The 21322-nt window shown below is 44.6% G+C and overlaps 1 protein-coding gene across 2 annotated transcripts; it reads right to left on the bottom strand.

The window, feature by feature from the left end:
- Positions 1-1307: 1307 nt before the first annotated feature.
- On the bottom strand, positions 1308-20327 carry LOC109904135 (1-phosphatidylinositol 4,5-bisphosphate phosphodiesterase beta-1-like). Of its 2 annotated transcripts, none has more exons than XR_004202716.1 (32): positions 19791-20312; positions 14818-14895; positions 14285-14353; positions 13899-14039; positions 13633-13712; positions 13195-13248; positions 12644-12719; positions 12369-12469; positions 12065-12228; positions 11811-11957; positions 9573-9730; positions 7627-7709; positions 7450-7534; positions 7143-7329; positions 6900-6964; positions 6664-6763; positions 6492-6576; positions 6164-6288; positions 5860-6014; positions 5594-5758; positions 5268-5367; positions 5048-5152; positions 4820-4932; positions 4571-4709; positions 4370-4432; positions 4049-4255; positions 3781-3937; positions 3630-3706; positions 3421-3510; positions 2537-2594; positions 1672-1758; positions 1308-1547 (listed from the first exon to the last, which is right to left on the bottom strand). XR_004202716.1 is itself a non-coding variant. In XM_031788071.1 (32 exons), exons 1-32 carry the CDS (start codon positions 19887-19889, stop codon positions 1377-1379), a joined length of 3594 nt encoding a protein of 1197 aa, XP_031643931.1. In that variant the 5' UTR covers positions 19890-20327; the 3' UTR covers positions 1308-1376. The 2 variants fall into 2 exon arrangements, 1 of the variants encoding a protein (XP_031643931.1); XM_031788071.1 differs by having other exon boundaries at positions 4039-4255; positions 19791-20327.
- Positions 20328-21322: the final 995 nt, after the last annotated feature.

The raw sequence follows: 21322 nt of genomic DNA, 5'->3' as shown, positions 1-21322 counted from the left end.
AACGTAGTGAATGGTCTGAGGGCAGAAAACGTAGTGAATGGTCTGAGGGCAGAAAACGTAGTGAATGGTCTGAGGGCAGAAAACGTAGTGAATGGTCTGAGGGCAGAAAACGTAGTGAATGGTCTGAGGGCAGAAAACGTAGTGAATGGTCTGAGGGCAGAAAACGTAGTGAATGGTCTGAGGGCAGAAAACGTAGTGAATGGTCTGAGGGCAGAAAACGTAGTGAATGGTCTGAGGGCAGAAAACGTAGTGAATGGTCTGAGGGCAGAAAACGTAGTGAATGGTCTGAGGGCAGAAAACGTAGTGAATGGTCTGAGGGCAGAAAACGTAGTGAATGGTCTGAGGGCAGAAAACGTAGTGAATGGTCTGAGGGCAGAAAACGTAGTGAATGGTCTTAGGGCAGAAAACGTAGTGAATGGTCTTAGGGCAGAAAACGTAGTGAATGGTCTTAGGGCAGAAAACGTAGTAAATGGTCTTAGGGCAGAAAACGTAGTGAATGGTCTTAGGGCAGAAAACGTAGTGAATGGTCTTAGGGCAGAAAACGTAGTGAATGGTCTTAGGGCAGAAAACGTAGTGAATGGTCTTAGGGCAGAAAACGTAGTGAATGGTCTTAGGGCAGAAAACGTAGTGAATGGTCTTAGGGCAGAAAACGTAGTGAATGGTCTTAGGGCAGAAAACGTAGTGAATGGTCTTAGGGCAGAAACTAAATGAAAGTCATTTAGCAGTAGTAAATTCATTAACAAACATTCCTTCATATATCTTATATGACCACGTTTTCATGAATTTGATGATTTAATCGCCAATTCAAAATAACAAGGACATAAACACGGAAGTATAACGTAGGAATGCGTAGATTGCACGGGTGACATGCCGTGTTCACATGCTAGTCGGAACTAGGAAACTCTGAACTCTGACATTTCTGACTTGCTAACTGGTTGTAGTTATACACGTGCTGCGTTCAACGAATCAGCAAGTCTCTCCGACTTCAATGCGTTCAGACAACTGGGAACTCAATATTTTTTTGCTCCAACTGGGAAAAATTGTTTTGAACGGTCATCCCACTCAGAATTCCAACTTGAAACTCTGGCATCTTTCTATAGCTCAGACTTTCCGACCGGAAAGTCACTGACATCATGAATTGACCTCGTTTTTTTCTGCAGAGTTCCCAGTTGTCTTGGAAGCCCCATTAAAGGCAGGCAAGAGTACAATGTAGCAGTAGGAGTATATATCAAATCTCAACTCTCAAAAAGTTTACAATATGCTACAGATAACATAACAATACAAATTATCCAGGACTACCTTTAGAGTGCAGTAGTAAACCAGCATTTATTAAGAAGAAAAGCTCTATTTCCATCTCCTCTCGCTTTCTGTCTTTCTCACTTCCTCTGGTCCTCTAGTTCCTCCTCAGAGAGTATGTCTTGGGGGGTGGAGGGCCGGGGCACGACGTGACCTTTGACCCCCCCTTTCCTGTTCTGCAGGAAGTCCTGGATCTCCCCTGGCAACAGACAGAACTTCTCCTGGTACTCCGCCTCCACTGCACCCTGCAGCTGGGGTCAGATGTCAGAGTTAGGAGAAAGGGGTAGAGGTCAGGGGTTATAGTTAGATGCTAGAGGTTTAGGGTTAGGGTTACAGATTTAAAGGTAAGAGGTCATGGGTTATTTGGTATGTCACCTTTGCTTTCTCATCAAGAATTTGCTGCTGGATGTCTTTGTGCTGCTCCACCAGTCTCTCTTGGCGTTTTGCCTGAGCATCCTCCAGCTAGAGCAAGGAAGAGAGAGGTTACCTTCGGTGATTGGACTGCTCCATCCTGGAAGTGCTATCACTTCACAGGAAAATAACAGTACCAGACGTCACGCTGTTGATTCTCCAACGAGAGTACAGTGTGATGTCTGGCCACGAGCAGTGGAGGAAAAAGTACCCAATCATCATACTTGAGTAAAAGTAAAGATACCTTAATAGAAAATTACTCAAGTAAAAGTGAAAGTCACCCAGTAAAATACTAGAGTAAAAGTCTCAAGTAGTATTGGGTTTTAAAGATACTTAAGTTAAATATATATATATGCTACAATATACATAAGTATCAAAAGTAAAAGCACAAATAATTTGAAATGATTTATATTAAGCAAACCAGACAGCACAGTTTTCTTGTTTTGTTTAATTTACGGATAGCCAGGGGCACACTCCAACACTCAGACTTCATTTACAAATGTTTAGTGAGTCCGCCAGATTAGAGGTAGTAGAGGTGACCAGGGATGTTCTCTTGATAAGTATGTGAATTGGACCATTTTCCTGTCACCATCTGCCTCTCAAAATGTAACAAGTACTTTTGGGTGTCAGGGAAAATGTATGGAGTAAAAAGTACATAATTTTCTTCAGGAATGTAGTGAAGTAAAAGTGAAAGCAGTCAAAAATATAAATAGTGAAGTACAGATATCCCCCAAAAACGACTTAAGTAGTACTTTAAAGTATTTTTACTTAAGTACTTTACACCACTATCCACGAGAGACTATCTGACCCCCAATCCTTCCATCCTTACCCTTTTGATGTTCTGTACCACTTCATTCACATATGATTTGTTGATCTCCAACTTCCCCCTAACAACAGAATAATAAATAGTCATACATACAGAAATCCAGCTTCTCTTTCTGTCACACACACAAACATAGAGTTCTCTTAGCTGGGGCTTCTTCCCTATGCACTGGAGTCTCCGGTCCTCCTCTTCTCACCGGCGTGCACGCCTGGTCAGGGGCATGGAATGTGGTGTGAACTGCATCCCGTCGCTACTGGTAGTCCAGCACAATTGTACCAATCCATGAAAAAGAGCACCGCCTGTTGGTCGTGGTTTCCGAAAGCTGTGCCGGTTTAGTATAGATTCAACTGTCCCAGAGTCCTGGTAAGAGGACTGATAATGACCAGCAGGAGACAGGGATACAATTCACACTTTATTTCACACCCAAGACAGGCACACATGACTTTACAGAGGAGAAAACTAGTTGTAGTGTATAGTGGTTTTATGGTCATGAATGTGCTAACACTAGTGATGGAATGTCCAGAGAATAAGCTGCCAAGGAGTGAGGACCATAGGTGAGTCCTTGAATGTTGGTGCAGCCAGTTTAGTCAACTGGTTGTTAATTCCTGGAGCTGTAGTGAGAGACTGAGGTACTGATAGAAGGGGGGGCTGTTACCCCACCAGATAGGGTATGTGATTGGCTGACCAGGTTCCCTGATTGACTGAGTTCCCTGTAAACCTGGTCGTACCCTGACACAGAGGTGTATGAAGTGGTCACTGGACAACGGGGTCAGGTTGAGGTGGGGGATAGTACCCTACCTCAGCAGTAAAATGCTACAAAGTTTGTCTCTTCAGTCCCAGAGCCAGGGAGAGGGTTTAATGATTGAAGTTATAGGGTTTGGTACACTTACTCTTCTACCAAGTGCTTCTCTTTTGTCATAGCTTCTTTGATTTTCTCTGTTCTCCTTTTGTCCATTTTCTTCTTCAGGTCTTTCTTTTCTCTGCAAAGGTGAAGCATCACAAATTATATATTTGATAGAATTATATCCAATTATATCTCTATAGTACACTAACTTCGCATCTCTGTTGAACTGATGTCTCACAGTCATATCAAACTCACTTGTCACATATGTCTTTTAATTTCTTCATCTGGTTGTTCTGGCTTTCCTCAGTCACCGTAGTCAGTTTCTCACTCATCTGCAATAGTGGCGATATACAGTATTGGAATGTACAATTATGTAATATATAATCTGTGTGTGCGTGCGTGTTACCTGTTTGATGTGTTCTCGTTTGAGGTATTTCTCACTGTAGTATTGTTCCTGTCTCAACTCCAGTAGCTGTTGCTGTTGTTGTTCTCTCAGCTCCCTCAGTTGCCCCTCTCCATCCTCAAACTGCTTCAGTTCAGCCTTCCCTTCAGGTGACAAACTTCTAACACACACACACACACACCATGAGTCAGGGGTTAGGGACAGCACACATACACACAACCCTACACTCTACCAGATCTGCCTACCCTCCACCCTACCTACCTTGTCTTACCATGTTGTTTAGTCTTCAGGAGAGCGTTGTGTCTGCGTGTGTGTTGGTTCTGAGCCTGGTTGTACTTGGTGGTCTGTTCCTTCACCATCTCCAAAGTCTTCTTCTGGTGTCTCTTCACCACATCCTTCATCTCCCTGTAGTGTCTCTTCTGCTCCCGCACTATCAGCTTGTGTTGCCTGAGCTCCTCTAGTGTGGCCACCTTCATATCTGAACAGGCAGAGACCACACAGTGGAACACAGTCTACACACAATCTTATACGGACAACACACCACCACCACACACACATACGCACACAACCCCTCCCCCTTTCTCCCTCTGACCTATCAGAACGCTCTGCACCATGTCTTCAGTCTTCGCTGCTGGTTTGGTTGGTTCTGAAACAACTAGAAAACACTATGATTGGTTGGCATGCTCCATTCTAATGAGAAAATCATTCATGTCAATACATCTGCAGTGACATTGTAGCAGTCTTGGGTGTGGCGATAGCAGATAGAAGTTAGTGGGTCAGGGTCAGGGGTTACCTGTAGTTGCAGACTGGGGTGTATTAGTCAGAGTTCTGGGTGTGACGGCAGGGCTGGGGCTGAGACCGTTCTCCAAAGGAGCAGATCGTAGGTTGGCTTTTGGCTCAGCAAGCCCGGGTTGATCAGCATTAGCCTCAATCTTTAATACAATAACACAACAACAGTAGCAATGTAATGGTACTTCTAAATATGTACATTGTTTTTACTGTCCATCATTTTCAACCACAAAACCCTAGTTTGACCACAAACCTCTTTACTGGTCTCCTCCTCCCCTTCCTCTAGAGTGAGAGCAGCCAGCTGTTGGGACCGCTGCTCCAAGAGATTCACATACCGGATGGGGTTTGACAGCGCCTCGATTACATCTGCACACACACACAAACACATTAGGGATTAGCCTTGATACCATGTGGATAAACTGGTACCAAGCTTACATAGAGACCTCCAGTTCTAATAGGCATTGTCGTATACCAGACCTACCTGCAAAGGTGTCTGGGACATAGTCCTTCACTTCAATGTAGACAAACACAGCAGGCAGAATCAGAGACTGGTTCTTCTCATTCCTCAGTCCGATGTAGCGATAACCTGAGATAGATAAAACACAGTTAATAACCTGAGGACAATAGGGACTACAGAGAAAGAGATGACAAACTCATTGCAGAGGCAGTCTTTACTGATTACAGGTAAATAGAATGTTTACCGGGCCGTATGGCTGGCACAGGGATAATACGGTGACCTATGAACCTTCCTCCTTCCTCAAATGCAGCGATTCTCAGAGAGGCCAACGTGGGGAGAACCACCTGCAACAACACAATTATACATGAATATACTTTAACATTATACAGTTAAAAGAACAGTTTTACGCAGTTATACAGTTACACTTCAATATTATACACTTGCATTCTATGGTTATACAGCTTGTTGAGTCCTGAAGAATTCCCTCGGCTTTAGCTCAGAGGGCTAACAGTCCCATTTTATGGCGTGCAGGAGACCTGGTTTCAAACCCAGTTGGTTACTGTTTCTCACCTTTTTGAAGATAATTGGCTCTTCATCCCAGACTGGGTTGATAGCATTGCTCTGGGACGTCTTAGTCTTCAGGGCTTTTCTCCTGGTGTCCACAGGAAGACCAAACATGTCCAGCTCTATGTACACACCTACCTTCTTGTCGCTCAGAAACTGGCCTGAGATTATCTGTAGGAGAGAAGCTCATTTCATAACACCAGTTTAGTCTAATCTAACTGGTTAATTAGTTAACCACAGTGTGTTGTGTTATGGTATTTTGTAACTCTTACCTTGACCTTGACAGTGTTGGCCACTATGCCGTCCACGGTGCTCTCAGCGAACGGGTCAAAGTGTTTGTCTGGTCGTCTCATGAACTCTGGTTTCAGTCTGTAGCCGCTCTTCCCATTGTACTCATACATGCCCAGGTTCAACTGCATAGACAGGTCTGGGAGAGAGAGCGAGAGAGAGAGAGAGGTCAGAGGTTAAGAGAGGTCAATGGTTATAGGTCAAGTAAGCAGTGCTGCCTCATCTATAGTTTGTGAACAATTGCTTTTATTAGATCACATCCAAGGCAACACAATCAAAATGTCTCACCTATAGTTTGGAAGTTGAGTGCCACCAGCTGGCAGCCAGCATTCCAGAAGAGTTGTGGCATGTAGTTGGAGGAGTCCACCCTCGTGCCTTTAGGGTAGATACGACTCAACTGCTGCTTGTTATATCTGAGAGGACAGGTTAAAGACATTTACGGTGAGTAGAGTAGGGCCTTTGTATAGTCACCTGCTTTGATGAGACTAAACTAGATATAGCAACGTGACCCTTGAGAGGAAAGTAATCAAGAACACGACAAATTAATACTGGAGTTGAGTTAGGGTTCAAGGTTATAGTTGGGGTTATTTAGAGGTCAGCTGAATCTTAAGGATACTCCACAAACTCCACGGGCGACTTGGTGAGGTGCTCCAGAGCTTTAGTCTCCACAAATGATGACATTTGATAGCTACGATTAACCTCTGGGGAAAGAGCATAATGGTTTATTATGTGTTTGTGTGTGTTTGTTTGTGCGTGCGTCTTTGTGTATTTTCAGTGAGCCAGTATACTTTTGGAAGCCTCGAAGGAGTTGAACTTGGTGGGCTGGACGTAGTTGACCAGAGTGGACATCTCCTCTGTAGCTACGGCCTCCCGTTCCTCTGCTGTCCCCTGGAGACAAAGTCATCACATAACAGGTAGCCATGTTACTCCAACCCTGACCCTTCACCTCTAACCTACAGTACATCTCCAGTGTTAAAGGGTAACCAAGTAACCATGGTAGCAGAGGGCAAGCTACTGAACTCACGTCATCTGACGTCTTCTTACAGTCATCGTCATCATCATCGTCATCGTCTTCAGCCTCTATTTCACCTGAAAGAAAATAATCTGTTTACATTTTCATGAACTCAAAAAGTGACAAATGTTCGCCGACTCTTATAAAAGGCTTCTAGAGACCCCCACCAGCTCTAATGATAGTGGTGAAAATGATGAATATGATTTTTATTATCATAATTTTTATACATTAGAGCACACTTGCAGTCAGGCTCACCGGCTGTGATGTTGTTAGGAGACGAGGGTTCATCTGTTGCCTGTTCCTCTGCTGCGCTCTGGTTGGCTGGATGCTCTGCCAGTTGCTTGTTGCCATGGGCAGCCGAGGGCTTGTGGGATTTCTTGTTCTTGATGAGGATCTTACCCATCAGCTCCTGAGGACTTGGCAAGGGTACCCCAGACTCCAGCTAACAGACGAACACACACACACACACACATCAGAGCGCGTGTGCATGCGTACATGTTTGTGTGTGTGGGTGTCGGTGTGGATGGGTGTGTGAGTGTGTGTGAGTGTGCTAAAACCGTACAGGATATTTCTCCAGTGGGTCTATCAGTAGTGCATCTCCAAAAATTGACCTACAGTATTCTGCCATCTTGGCTTGTTGCTTTGGCCTGTTAGGATTAGAGGTCAGGGGTCAGGATTAAAGAGCAGTTCACCAAAGATGTTCTAGTATATTCGCCTATTCATCTCTATGTTTACTCACGAGTCCACATGGTTTTCAAAGGACAGGATGACAGGAAAAGGAGAAGTTTTAAAAGCACACTCAGCAATGGCCTCAATCACCTCCTGTAGAGCAAAAGGAGATGTTATAGTAGTTGGTTATTTTATGTACATGTATAGAAGTTATCAGATATAGACTATATCAGTATAAAATGCAACGTTTTAGAAGCACATGGACAAGGCAAGCAGGAAACATTGTTTCATTGTTGCAAAGACTATTCTAGCCTTAGATAAGGAATGGAGTTAGCTTTGACGCAGGAGTTTTCAGAGCATGCATACAGTGCCTTGCGAAAGTATTCGGCCCCCTTGAACTTTGCGACCTTTTGCCACATTTCAGGCTTCAAACATAAAGATATAAAACTGTATTTTTTTGTGAAGAATCAACAACAAGTGGGACACAATCATGAAGTGGAACGACATTTATTGGATATTTCAAACTTTAACAAATCAAAAACTGAAAAATTGGGCGTGCAAAATTATTCAGCCCCCTTAAGTTAATACTTTGTAGCGCCACCTTTTGCTGCGATTACAGCTGTAAGTCGCTTGGGGTAGGTCTCTATCAGTTTTGCACATCGAGAGACTGAAATCTTTTCCCATTCCTCCTTGCAAAACAGCTCGAGCTCAGTGAGGTTGGATGGAGAGCATTTGTGAACAGCAGTTTTCAGTTCTTTCCACAGATTCTCGATTGGATTCAGGTCTGGACTTTGACTTGGCCATTCTAACACCTGGATATGTTTATTTTTGAACCATTCCATTGTAGATTTTGCTTTATGTTTTGGATCATTGTCTTGTTGGAAGACAAATCTCCGTCCCAGTCTCAGGTCTTTTGCAGACTCCATCAGGTTTTCCAGAATGGTCCTGTATTTGGCTCCATCCATCTTCCCATCTTCCCATCTTCCCTGTCCCTGCTGAAGAAAAGCAGGCCCAAACCATGATGCTGCCACCACCATGTTTGACGGTGGGGATGTTGTGTTCAGGGTGATGAGCTGTGTTGCTTTTACGCCAAACATAACGTTTTGCATTGTTGCCAAAAAGTTCAATTTTGGTTTCATCTGACCAGAGCACCTTCTTCCACATGTTTGGTGTGTCTCCCAGGTGGCTTGTGGCAAACTTTAAACGACACTTTTTATGGATATCTTTAAGAAATGGCTTTCTTCTTGCCACTCTTCCATAAAGGACAGATTTGTGCAATATACGACTGATTGTTGTCCTATGGACAGAGTCTCCCACCTCAGCTGTAGATCTCTGCAGTTCATCCAGAGTGATCATGGGCCTCTTGGCTGCATCTCTGATCAGTCTTCTCCTTGTATGAGCTGAAAGTTTAGAGGGACGGCCAGGTCTTGGTAGATTTGCAGTGGTCTGATACTCCTTCCATTTCAATATTATCGCTTGCACAGTGCTCCTTGGGATGTTTAAAGCTTGGGAAATCTTTTTGTATCCAAATCCGGCTTTAAACTTCTTCACAACAGTATCTCGGACCTGCCTGGTGTGTTCCTTGTTCTTCATGATGCTCTCTGCGCTTTTAACGGACCTCTGAGACTATCACAGTGCAGGTGCATTTATACGGAGACTTGATTACACACAGGTGGATTGTATTTATTTTTTGTCATTTAGGTCAACATTGGATCATTCAGAGATCCTCACTGAACTTCTGGAGAGAGTTTGCTGCACTGAAAGTAAAGGGGCTGAATAATTTTGCACGCCCAATTTTTCAGTTTTTGATTTGTTAAAAAAGTTTGAAATATCCAATAAATGTCGTTCCACTTCATGATTGTGTCCCACTTGTTGTTGATTCTTCACAAAAAAATACAGTTTTATATCTTTATGTTTGAAGCCTGAAATGTGGCAAAAGGTTGCAAAGTTCAAGGGGGCCGAATACTTTCGCAAGGCACTGTATGTTTGTGTGTGTGTGTGGTTGCGTATGTGTACCTTAAAGCAGATCTCTGAGGTCATGGTGAAGCCGTGCGTGATGACTGGTTCCTCCTCTGTGGTCCGTCCTTTCCAACAGTCCAACTCCACACAGCGACAGCCTGCCAACATCACCTGACGGTACATCTCCACTGATGAACTTCCTGCCAGCTGCCCCGCTACACATACACACAGACACACACACCACATTTATAAATATACATACACACAGATACACACACACACACACCACATTTATAACTATACATATATACATATGGAAAGAAAATGGCGCAGGAAGAAATGGCAGCAGTTTTACGGGCGCCCAACTAATTGTGCTATTATGTGTTTTTTTTGCGTTATTTGTAACTTATTTTGTACGTAATGTTTCTGGAACCGTATCTTATCTGCAACCGATCACTCACCTCGGATTAGACAAAGATTTTTTACAACAAGCAAGACAACCTCCCTACAACGCCTGGGCATGCTCCGGATGAGGTGGCGGATGGTCTCCTGAGGGATCTCCTCCCAGACCTGGACTAAAGCATCTGCCAACTTCTGGACAGTCTGTGGTGCAATGTGGCGTTGGTGGATGGAGCGAGACATGATGTCCCAGATGTGCTCAATTGGATTCAGGTCTGGGGAACGGGCGGGCCAGTCCATAGCATCTATGCCTTCCTCTTGCAGGAACTACTGACACACTCCAGCCACATGAGGTCTAGCATTGTCTTGCATTAGGAGGAACCCAGGAGGAACCCAGGGCCAACCGCACCAGCATATGGTCTCACAAGGGGTCTGAGGATCTCATCTCGGTACCTAATGGCAGTCAGGCTACCTCTGGCGAGCACATGGAGGGCTGTGCGGCCCCCCAGAGAAATGCCACCCCACACCATGACTGACCCACCGCCAAACCGGTCATGCTGGAGGATGTTGCAGGCAGCAGAACATTCTCCACGGCGTCTCCAGACTCTGTCACGTCTGTTCAGTGTGAACCTGTTTTCATCTGTGAAGAGCACAGGGCGCCAGTGGCCAATTTGCCAATCTTGGTGTTCTCTGGCAAATGCCAAACGTCCTGCACGGTGTTGGGCTGTAAGCACAACCCCCACCTGTGGACGTCGGGCCCTCATACCACCCTCATGGAGTCTGTTTCTGACCGTTTGAGCAGACACATGCACATTTGTGGCCTGCTGGAGGTCATTTTGCAGGGCTCTGGCAGTGCTCCTCCTTGCACAAAGGTGGAGGTAGCGGTCCTACTGCTGGGTTGTTGCCCTCCTATGGCCTCCTCCACGTCTCCTGATGTACTGGCCTGTCTCCTGGTAGCGAATCCATGCTCTGGACACTACGCTGACAGACACAGCAAACCTTCTTGCCACAACTCGCATTGATGTGCCATCCTGGATGAGCTGCACTACCTGAGCCACTTGTGTGGGTTGTAGACTCCGTCTCATGCTACCACTAGAGTGAAAGCACTGCCAGCATTCAAAAGTGACCAAAACATCAGCCAGGAAGCATAAGAACTGAGAAGTGGTCTGTGGTCACCACCTGCAGAACCACTCCTTTATTGGGGGTGTCTTGCTAATTGCCTATAATTTCCACCTGTTGTCTATACCATTTGCACAACAGCATGTGAAATGTATTGTCAATCAGTGTTGCTTCCTAAGTGGACAGTTTGATTTCACAGAAGTGTGATTGACCTGGAGTTACATTGTGTTGTTTAAGTGTTCCCTTTTTTTTTGAGCAGTGTATTTTGGTTAGGTCAAGGTGTGACTAGGGTGGGTACTCTAGTTTTTTGTATGTCTAGGGTTTTTGTATGTTTAGTTTTTTTTTTTAGGTCTAGGGTTTTTTGTATATCTATGTTGGCCCAATCAGAGAGAGCTGTTTATCGTTGTCTCTGATTGGGGATCATATTTAGGCAGGCCTTTTTCCCACTTTCTGGTGTGGGATCTTGTCTATGTGTAGTTGCCTGTCAGCAATATTTTGTATAGCTTCACGGTTCGTTTGTTCGGTGTTCATTCTTTTAATAAAGAGAATGTACACATACCATGCTGCGCCTTGTTCTCCTTCATACAACGAATGTGACACATACACACACACATTTATAAATATACATACACACAGATACACACACACCACATTTATAAATATATATGCACACAGATGAAGTAGATTTGTCATCAGCTTCCAAGTGCGATTGTGTGCGAGTCAACAAATAGTCGTGTGCGTGCATGCGTGTGCTCATGTGCACACGTTTGTGTGTACCTGTGAGGTAGGTGTTGTGTGAGGAGTTGATGAAGTAGTGAGACAGAGGGAAGGTCATGTCTTCAGACTGGTCTAACTTCTCAGGCGGAATCACTCCATTCTCATCAGACACCAGGTATCTGCTGAACCCCTCCAATGTGATCAGCCCTACAGGACACAAACACACACAACGGAGGGTTATACACACTCACACAATCATACACACACTCAAGCTTACACCCAGGCACAAATGCATGCACACAAAACACACACACCTTGTTTAAGCAGGCTCTGGATGAGTTCATATTTCTCCATCAGGGTCTGTGTCTGAGAGGGTCTGAGAGGAGGATACAGAATCTCATTCAGACGAGGATCTCTCTGCCTCTCGTTAATAAACTCTGTCATCTGATCCACAGACAGGTAAGCACCCTTAGCACCCCTGCAGAAAGAGAGAGCGAGAGAGAGTCAGGAATTAGTGACAGTACATACTGTTGAGAGACAGCTGAGTTCTGGCTGAGGACAGATGTGAGAAAAGGTCAGGGTTTAGAGTTGAGGCCAGGAGGTACTGATAGTACTTACTGCTGAGAGAAGACTGAGCTGAGTTCTGGCCGAGGACATAGGTGGGAGAGGAAAGATCTGTAAACGTCAGGGGTGAAGTCATCAAGGGGAATAGAGTTGCTCTGCAAAGGAACACAAATACCGCTGAGATGAGTCAGGTCTCAAGAAGTGATGATTTTAATAGTTAGCTTGAATGTGGGAGGAAAGAAATACCACTTAAAATACCACCAGTACTACCAGTTTCAATGTTGTATAGTTTGTCATATTGTATAATATTCCATAGTTATAATGTATACCCGTCCAAAGGGTAAGTTGCAGTGTTCCAAGGCCATCTCCACTCTCTTTTTGTCTGCTGAGAACATGCGGACGATGCTGGGTAAAAGGGGGACATGCACAATATCAATCAATCACATCCTACAGGATTCACAGGAAGTTAATCAGCAGACACGGGAGTGATGATCAGTGTTCGAAGGTATGGGCCCTGAGCAAAGTGCTGCCATAGAGAATGATAGAAGCCTCTAGTGGCCAAAAGGCCATTTTGGCACTGGCAGCGCCATTCAGGGCTTCCACCATGCGTCCACCATTTTAAAGTAGTCAAAGTAGTTAACTGGGTGGGGATTCCTATGGGTTATAGCTCCATTGGCGCTGCCCATGCTGTCACAGACACTATAATGGCATAGATATAAAGATGAGTCCTCTATGAGCGCTGCACAGATTCACAAAACTTGATCCCATAATTGGTGGTTATTTAGGATACAAGGTGATTTATATAGATAAGTGATTCTGCACAATGCCTTGCTCAGGACGACCCCCTAAATATATTGAGGAACCAATAAGATTTACTCACTTCTTCACTGGGATCCGCCCCTCTGAGTTTGGCTGCAAGGTCAGTCTGACGTACCTGTTAGAGAAAGATTGGGAAAAAGGGAGCGAGAAACTGAAGAATAAACACACCTCTGTCACGCCTACATTTCCAGTGATCTCCATCGCTATCACGAATCAGGCTGGCACCAATGTTTCCCTTCAAAGCTGGAATCCGTAGCGGTGAAACTGCCACTTCAGTTTACAATATTACAACAACAAAGACGTTGCTTAAAACAACGAACACTGTTGTTTCTCCTTTGGACAACATTGCACCTCATTGCATGATAGAACAGAAAGGTTACCATGACGTTGGATGCTCCTTTCCTGAACAAAACCAAAACAATAACAAATATGCCTGGGAGGACCACTGTTTAACCTACTGCAGATTCAGCTCCAAAATGAATTTTCCTGATAGACTCACGCTTTTTCCAGACTGGTTTCTCTGTTCATGTTGTGACTCAGCAGGTTGGATGCCAGAGAGAACAGCTCCTCAGCCCACTCCTATACAACACAAAGCGAGAGGGAGGAACATTCTCTCTGTGTGTGTGTGTGTGTGTGTGTGTGTGTGTGTGTGTGTGTGTGTGTGTGTGTGTGTGTGTGTGTGTGTGTGTGTGTGTGTGTGTGTGTGTGTGTGTGTGTGTGTGTGTGTGTGTGTGTGTGTGTGTGTGTGTGTGTGAGTGTGTGTACCGTGGCCTCTTCCTCTTGCAGGGCCATGAAGTTGAGGTATGTGACGTTGACCATGTCCGGTCCTGTGACTACGGTCAACAGACGGTTCTCTATACGACCGACCAGGTTCCCCACATCAAGCAGCTCACGCAGCTTCGCCTCCTAGGGAGGACAGCAGGTCAGAGGTTAGAGGTCAGGTTCAAAGGTTAGACCATGGGTGTCATCTCCAGTCCTCAAGGGCCCAAAAAATGTTTTCATTTCCGTCTGGTGTTTAATTTATCAGTGTTACTGATATGTATTGTTAATTGGCTGAATCAGACTCTGAATCAAAGGTAATGATGTAAACCAACAGGAGCTTGATTTTACACACCTGGTTCAAGGGTATGGATGTCATGGGGGTTAAGTACCTTTGGTGTTTTGGTGCTCTTCCCTGTTCTGGCATCCTTTATATGGGTGATGTCTAGAAACTCTGTCTCCTACAGGAGAGATAGAGGTAAAGAGAGAGAGAGAGTAAAGACATGAGAGAAGGAGTGAGAGGGATGTTATAATTGGGGCGGCAGGGTAGCCTAGTGACTAGAGTGATGGACTAGTAACCGGAAGGTTGCAAGTTCAAACCCCCGAGCTGACAAGGTACAAATCTGTCGTTCTGCCCCTGAACAGGCAGTTAACCCATTGTTCCTAGGCCGTCATTGAAAATAAGAATTTGTTCTTAACTGACTTGCCTAGTTAAATAAATAAAAAATAAAAATAATATTCATCACTCACTCTAATCAACACATGCACACACAGGGGGGGGGGACGACGACAGGCGCTAATCAACACACACACACACACAGGGTGACTAAGCCCCAGCAAGAAGAAGCAGGATACACAGTAGGAGTCACAACGTGAGAGATAGCATGGTGTCATCTGTCCTCTGTGTGCATGTGCATGTGTTTACCTTGTTCTGATCAGTCCAGTGAAGAAAGTATCCGTGTGGATCCACAGTCAGGGTGATGGGAGTCACTGTGGAGAGATCCTGACCACATGGAGACAGATATTAGCACACACAGACACACACGCGCTTGACGTTGGTGGTTGTGATAACATATGTAATGTGCATTTTAATATATTGTATTGTGATTTCAGTGTGTGTGTGTGTGTGTATGTTTGAAGTTGAGTTGGGTTTGAAAAGGGCATTGCATAAGCATGAATGACTCTGGTCCCGAATGAACTTTTTACTAAGAAATATATAGCGACACGCACACCCACGCACAATGCATATAAGGCCCTCCCCCGCCCTCCATTCAGCAAATCGGACCACAATTCCATCTGGCTCCTCCCCTCCTATAGGCAGAAGCTCAAACAGGAAGCACCCATGGTGAGGACAATTCAATGCTGGTCTGACCAATCAGAATCCATGCTTCAAGATTGTTTTGATCATGAGGACTGGGATATGTTCAGAGTAGCTTCAGAAAATAATATCGACACATATACCGATACGGTGAATGAGTTTATCAGGAAGTGCATAGGAGATGTTGTACCCACTGTGACTATTAAAACCTACCCCAACCAGAAACCATGGATAGATGGGAGTATTCGCGCAAAACTGAAAGCGCAAACCACTGCATTTAACCAGGGCAAGAAGATTGGGAATATGGAAGAATACACACAGTGTAGTTATTCCCTCCGCCAAGCAATCAAGCAGGCTAAACGTCGGTATAGGGACAAAGTTGAGTCCCAGTTCAATGGCTCAGACACCAGACGTATGTGGCAGGGTCTACAGACAATCACGGATTATAAAAGGAAAACCAGCCACCAACGTCTTGCTTCCGGACAGGCTGAACACCTCTTCGCTTGCTTTGAGGATAATACAGTGCCACTGACGCGGCCCGCTATCAAGGACTGTGGGCTCTCCTTCTCTGTGGCTGACGTGGGTAAGACATTTAACCCTCGCAAGGCTGCCGGCCCAGATGGTATCCCTAGCCATGTCCTCAGAGCATGCGCAGACCAGCTGGCTGGTGTGTTCACAGATATATTGACTCTCTCCCTATCCCAGTCTATTGTCCCCACATGCTTCAAAATGACCAAAATTGTCCCTGTACCTAAGAAAGCGAAGGTAATTGAACTAAATGACTATCGCCCCATAGCACTCACCTCTGTCATCATGAAGTGTTTTGATAGACAAGTCATATCACATCCACCTTACCTGCCACCATAGACCCACTTCAATTTGCTTACCGCCCCAATAGATCCACAGACGATGCAATCGCCGCCACACTGCACACTGCCCTGTCCCATCTGGACAAGTGGAATACCTATGTAAGAATGCTGTTCATTGACTAGAGCTCAGCATTCAACACCATAGTACCCTCCAAGATCATCATCAAGCTTGAGGCCCTGGGTCTGAACCCCGCCTTGTGCAACTGGGTCCTGGACTTCCTGACGGGCCGCGCCCAGGTGATGAAGGTAGGAAACAACACCTCCTCTTTGCTGATCCTCAACACTGGGGCCCCACAAGGGTGCGTGCTCAGCCCCCTCCTGTACTCCCTGTTCACCCATGATTGCGTGGTCAAGCACACCTCCAACTCAATCATCAAGTTTGCAGATGACACAACAGTAGTAGGCTTGATTACCAACAATGATGAGAGAGCCTACAGGGAGGAGGTGAGGGCTCTGTGAGTGTGGTGCCAGTAAAATAACCTCTCACTCAACATCAACAGAACTAAGGAGATGATTGTGGACTTCAGGAAACAGCAGAGGGAGCACCCCCCTATCCACATTGATGGGACCTTGGCGTACACATCACTGACAAACTGAAATGGTCCACCCACATAGACAGTGTGGTGAAGAAGGCGCAACAGCGCCTCTTCAACCTCAAGAGGCTAAATAAATGTGGCTTAACACCTAAAACCCTCACATACTTTTACAGATGCACAATTGAGAGCATCCTATCGGGCTGCATCACCGCCTGGTACAGCAACTGCACCGCCCACAACCGCAAAGCTCTCCAGAGGGTGGTGCAGTCTGCCCAACGCATTACCGGCGGCAAACTTCCCGCCCTCCTAGACACCTACAGCACCCGATGCCATAGAAGGCCAAAAAGATCATCAAGGACATCAACCACCCGAGCCACTGCCTGTTCACCCTGCTATCATCCAGAAGGCGAGGTCAGTACAGGTGCATCAAAGCTAGGACCGAGAGACTGAAAAACAGCTTCTATCTTAGGGCCATCAGACTGTAAAACAGCCATCACTAGCACATCAGAGGCGGCTGCCGATAGATATAGATTAGGAATCACTGGCCGCTTTTAGAAATGGATCACTAGCCACTTTAATATTGTTCCGTATCTAGCATTACTCATCTCATATGTATAAACTACACTCCACACTATTCTACGGTATCTTAGTCACTTTTAAATTGTGTTTACATATTGCATCACCCATTTCATATGTATATACTGTATTGTATTCTATACTACACCACTGACTGTTAAACAGCCATCTCCAGCACATCAGAGGCTCCTGCCTATAGACATAGATTATGAATCACTGGCCACTTTAAGGAAATGAAACACTAGCCACTTTAATAATGTATCCGTATCTTGCATTACTCATCTCATATGTGTAAACTGTACTCTGTACTATTCTGCGGTATCTTAGTCATTTTAGTTGTTTGTAAATATTGCATCACCCATCTCATGTGTATATACTGTACTCTATACTATGCCACTGTATCTTAGTCCAATGCCGCTCTGACATACACTACCGTTCCAAAGTTTGGGGTCACTTAGAAATATCCTTGTTTTTGAAAGAAAAGCACATTTTTTGTCCATTAAAATAACATCACATTTATCAGAAATACAGTGTAGACATTGTTAATGTTGTAAATGACTATTGTAGCTGGAAATGGCAGATTTTTATGGAATATCTACATAGGCTTACAGAGGCTCATTATCAGCGACCATCACTCCTGTGTTCCAATGGCACGTTGTGTTAGTTAATCCAAGTTTATAATTTTCAAAAGGCTAATTGATCATTAGAAAACCCTTTTGCAATTATGTTAGCACAGCTGCAAACTGTTGCCCTGATTAAAGTAGCAATAAAACTGTCCTTCTTTAGACTAGTTGAGTATCTAGAGCATCAGCATTTGTGGGTTCGATTAGAGGCTTAAAATGGCCAGAAACAAAGACATTTCTTCTGAAACTCGTCAGTCTATTCTTGTTCTGAGTAATGAAGGCTATTCCATGCGAGAAATTGCCAAGAAACTGAAGATCTCGTACAACGCTGTGTACTACTCCCTTCACAGAAGCGCAAACGGGTTGTAACCAGAATAGAAATAGGAGTGGGAGGCCCCGGTGCACAACTGAGCAAAAGGACAAGTACATTAGAGTGTCTAGTTTGGGAAACAGACGCCTCACAAGTCTCAACTGGCAGCTTCATTAAATAGTACCCGCAAAACACCAGTCTCAACGTCAACAGTGAAGAGGAGACTCCAGGATGCTGGCCTTCTAGGCAGAGTTGCAAAGAAAAAGCCATATCTCAGACTGGCCAATAAAAATAAAAGATTCAGATGGGGAAAAGAACATAGACACTGGACAGAGGAACTTTGCCTGGAAGGCCAGCATCCCGGAGTCGCCTCTTCAGTGTTGACATTGAGACTGGTGTTTTGCGGGTACTATTTAATGAAGCTGCAAGTTGAGGACTTGTATTTGTATTTGATTTATTATGGATCCCCATTAGCTGCTGCCAAAGCAGTAGCTACTCTTCCTGGGGTCCAGGAAGTCTGTTGCTCATACTAGACACTCTAATGTACTTGTCCTCTTGCTCAGTTGTTCTGGCCATTTTGAGCCTCTAATCGAACCCACAAATGCTGATGCTCTAGATACTCAACTAGTCTAAAGAAGGCCAGTTTTATTGCTTATTTAATAAGGGCAACAGTTTTCAGCTGTTCTAACCTAACTGCAAAAGGGTTTTCTAATGATCAATTAGCCTTTTAAAATGATCAACTTGGATTAGCTAACACAACATGCCTTTGGAACACAGGAGTGAAGGTTGCTGATAATGGGCCTCTGTACACCTATGTAGATATTCTATAAAAAATCACCTATTTCCAGCTAAAATAGATATTTACAACATTAACAATGTCTACACTGTATTTCTGATAAATTTGATGTTATTTTAATGGACAAAAAATGTGCTTGTCTTTCAAAAACAAGGACATTTCTAAGTGACCCCAAACTTTGGAACGGTAGTGTATATGTATATATATTCTTAATCCGTTCCTTACTTACTGTTTTCACACAGTTGAAGTGTACCTATGATGAAAATTACAGGCCTCTCTCATCTTTTCAAGTGGGAGAACTTGCACAATTGGTGGCTGACTAAATGCCCCACTGTATGTGTATTTTGGGTATATGTTGTGGAACTGTTAGATATTACTTGTTAGATATTGCTGCACTGTCGGAGCTATAAGAACATGCGTTTCGCTACACCCGCAATAACGTCTGCTAAACATGTGTATGTGACCAATACATTTTTTTTTTGACACACGCACAGACACACACACACACACACTCTCTCTCTCTTTTTTAGGTGTTGGAACATCTTAGCTAATTGAGGAGGGATTTAAACCATGGCAGTTACCATAGCAACAGGCCAGCACATTTCTCTGTATCCATGCTCTGTGCTTAAAACCTTCAACACACTTAGACACACTCTTGCAAACACACACACTCTTGCAAACACACACACACACACACACAGTAACTACGTAAAAACATATTTGCAACCAACATTACATGCGCAATCACAACCACAAACGTCATGTGTGTGCACATTTTTATCTTAAATGTCTGACACTTCTCGCTGCTAAAATCAGCACAAACTACACACATACACAGAGACACACAGACACACACCCACTGATACTCACATCGTCCCATTTCATGAAGCGGCTGCCATTCTTCAGAGTGTCGGGGACGGTCAGCGGTTTGAGCTTCAGAGCATGTGTCCCTGGCTGAGCCCCTGCCATGGTACACACACACCTCCAACCTGCTGCGCCGGAAGTCCTCTTTAACCTGCCTTCTAGTCTTTCTCCTCTCCTGTCTTGCTATCCTCTTCTCTCCTCTTTAGTCAGTAGACTGAGAGGGTTGGATGATAGTGAGCTAGTAGTTACATCACTGAAACAAGCTGCATATCTGTCTACAATCAACAGTCTCCTTTGTCCTGTATAGTCAGTTCTTCTATAGAATCAACAGTACACTCCTCTCTTTAGTATAATGTGTCCTACTGTACTAGCTGAATAATGTCTTAGGGTTATCCTTCTAGTATCGCTGTCCTCTTGCATACCTAGTGTATATCTGGATAATATAGTACTAGCTGCATAATACCTTGTTCTATCTGTCTGCTCTCTCTCTTTGAGACAGAACTGCTACTGCCTCCCCACACTGACTCACTCTGACATGCTTATTGAGCCTGCACGCCCACACACACACAAAGACACAGAGAGAGAGAGAGAGAGAGAGAGAGAAAGAGAGAGAGAGAGAATATAAAACCAAATAGACCGTTTTTGGATCCATAATAAGTCTATTTTCATGTATCTAATTACTGATCAAATAATCATCAAAGACAGTAGAGGGTTTGGGCTCACATGTACAGGACCACACCATAAGTCCATACATACCTGTACAGGTTTTCCAGCATGGGTGGTTGAAAGGGTTTGGATCCTAAACAACTTGACCTGTGGCTGGTGTGCGTGTGCAGGACTACTGCAGGAGCTATTTCAGCTCTAACTCTCCCACTCCCTCCTCACGTGGTGAAGAGCCGTGAGTGTGTGGGCGAGCTACAGCATGTATGTAGTTTATATGGTATGTGTGTGTGTGGTTGATATGGTGTGTATGTAGTTGATATGGTATGTGTGTGTGTGGTTGATATGGTGTGTATGTGTGTGGTTGATATGGTGTGTATGCACTTGATATGGTGTGTAATGTAGTTGATATGGTATGTATGTGTGTGGTTGATATGGAATGTGTGTGTGTGGTTGATATGGTTTGTATGCGTTGGGGGATGGGGAGCAAGAAGCAGATGAAACACTACATGGCTTGTCGAACATTTCATTGTACACCCTTTTGCTGGTCCCCCCTTTGCTGCATGGACTTCGCTTTCTGCGATCTGTGATCTTTTTCTGTGATCTTAGGATTGTGCGGCTGCTCGGCCATGGAAATCCATTTCATGAAGCTTCCGACAAACAGTTATTGTGCTGTCGTTGCTTCCAGGGGCAGTTTGGAACTCGGTAGTGAGTGTTGCAAGCGAGGACAGACAATTTTTACACGCTAAGCGCTTCAGCACTCGGCGGTCCCATTCTGTGAGCTTGTGTGGCCTACCACTTCGCAGCTGAGCCATTGTTGCTGCTAGACGTTTCCACTTCACTATAGCAACACTAACCAGTTGACCGGGGCAGCTCTA

The sequence above is a fragment of the Oncorhynchus kisutch genome, linkage group LG14, assembly GCF_002021735.2.
Source record: "Oncorhynchus kisutch isolate 150728-3 linkage group LG14, Okis_V2, whole genome shotgun sequence".
In the NCBI taxonomy this organism is placed as follows: domain Eukaryota; kingdom Metazoa; phylum Chordata; class Actinopteri; order Salmoniformes; family Salmonidae; genus Oncorhynchus; species Oncorhynchus kisutch.
This window is presented reverse-complemented; position numbering and strand designations above follow the sequence as displayed.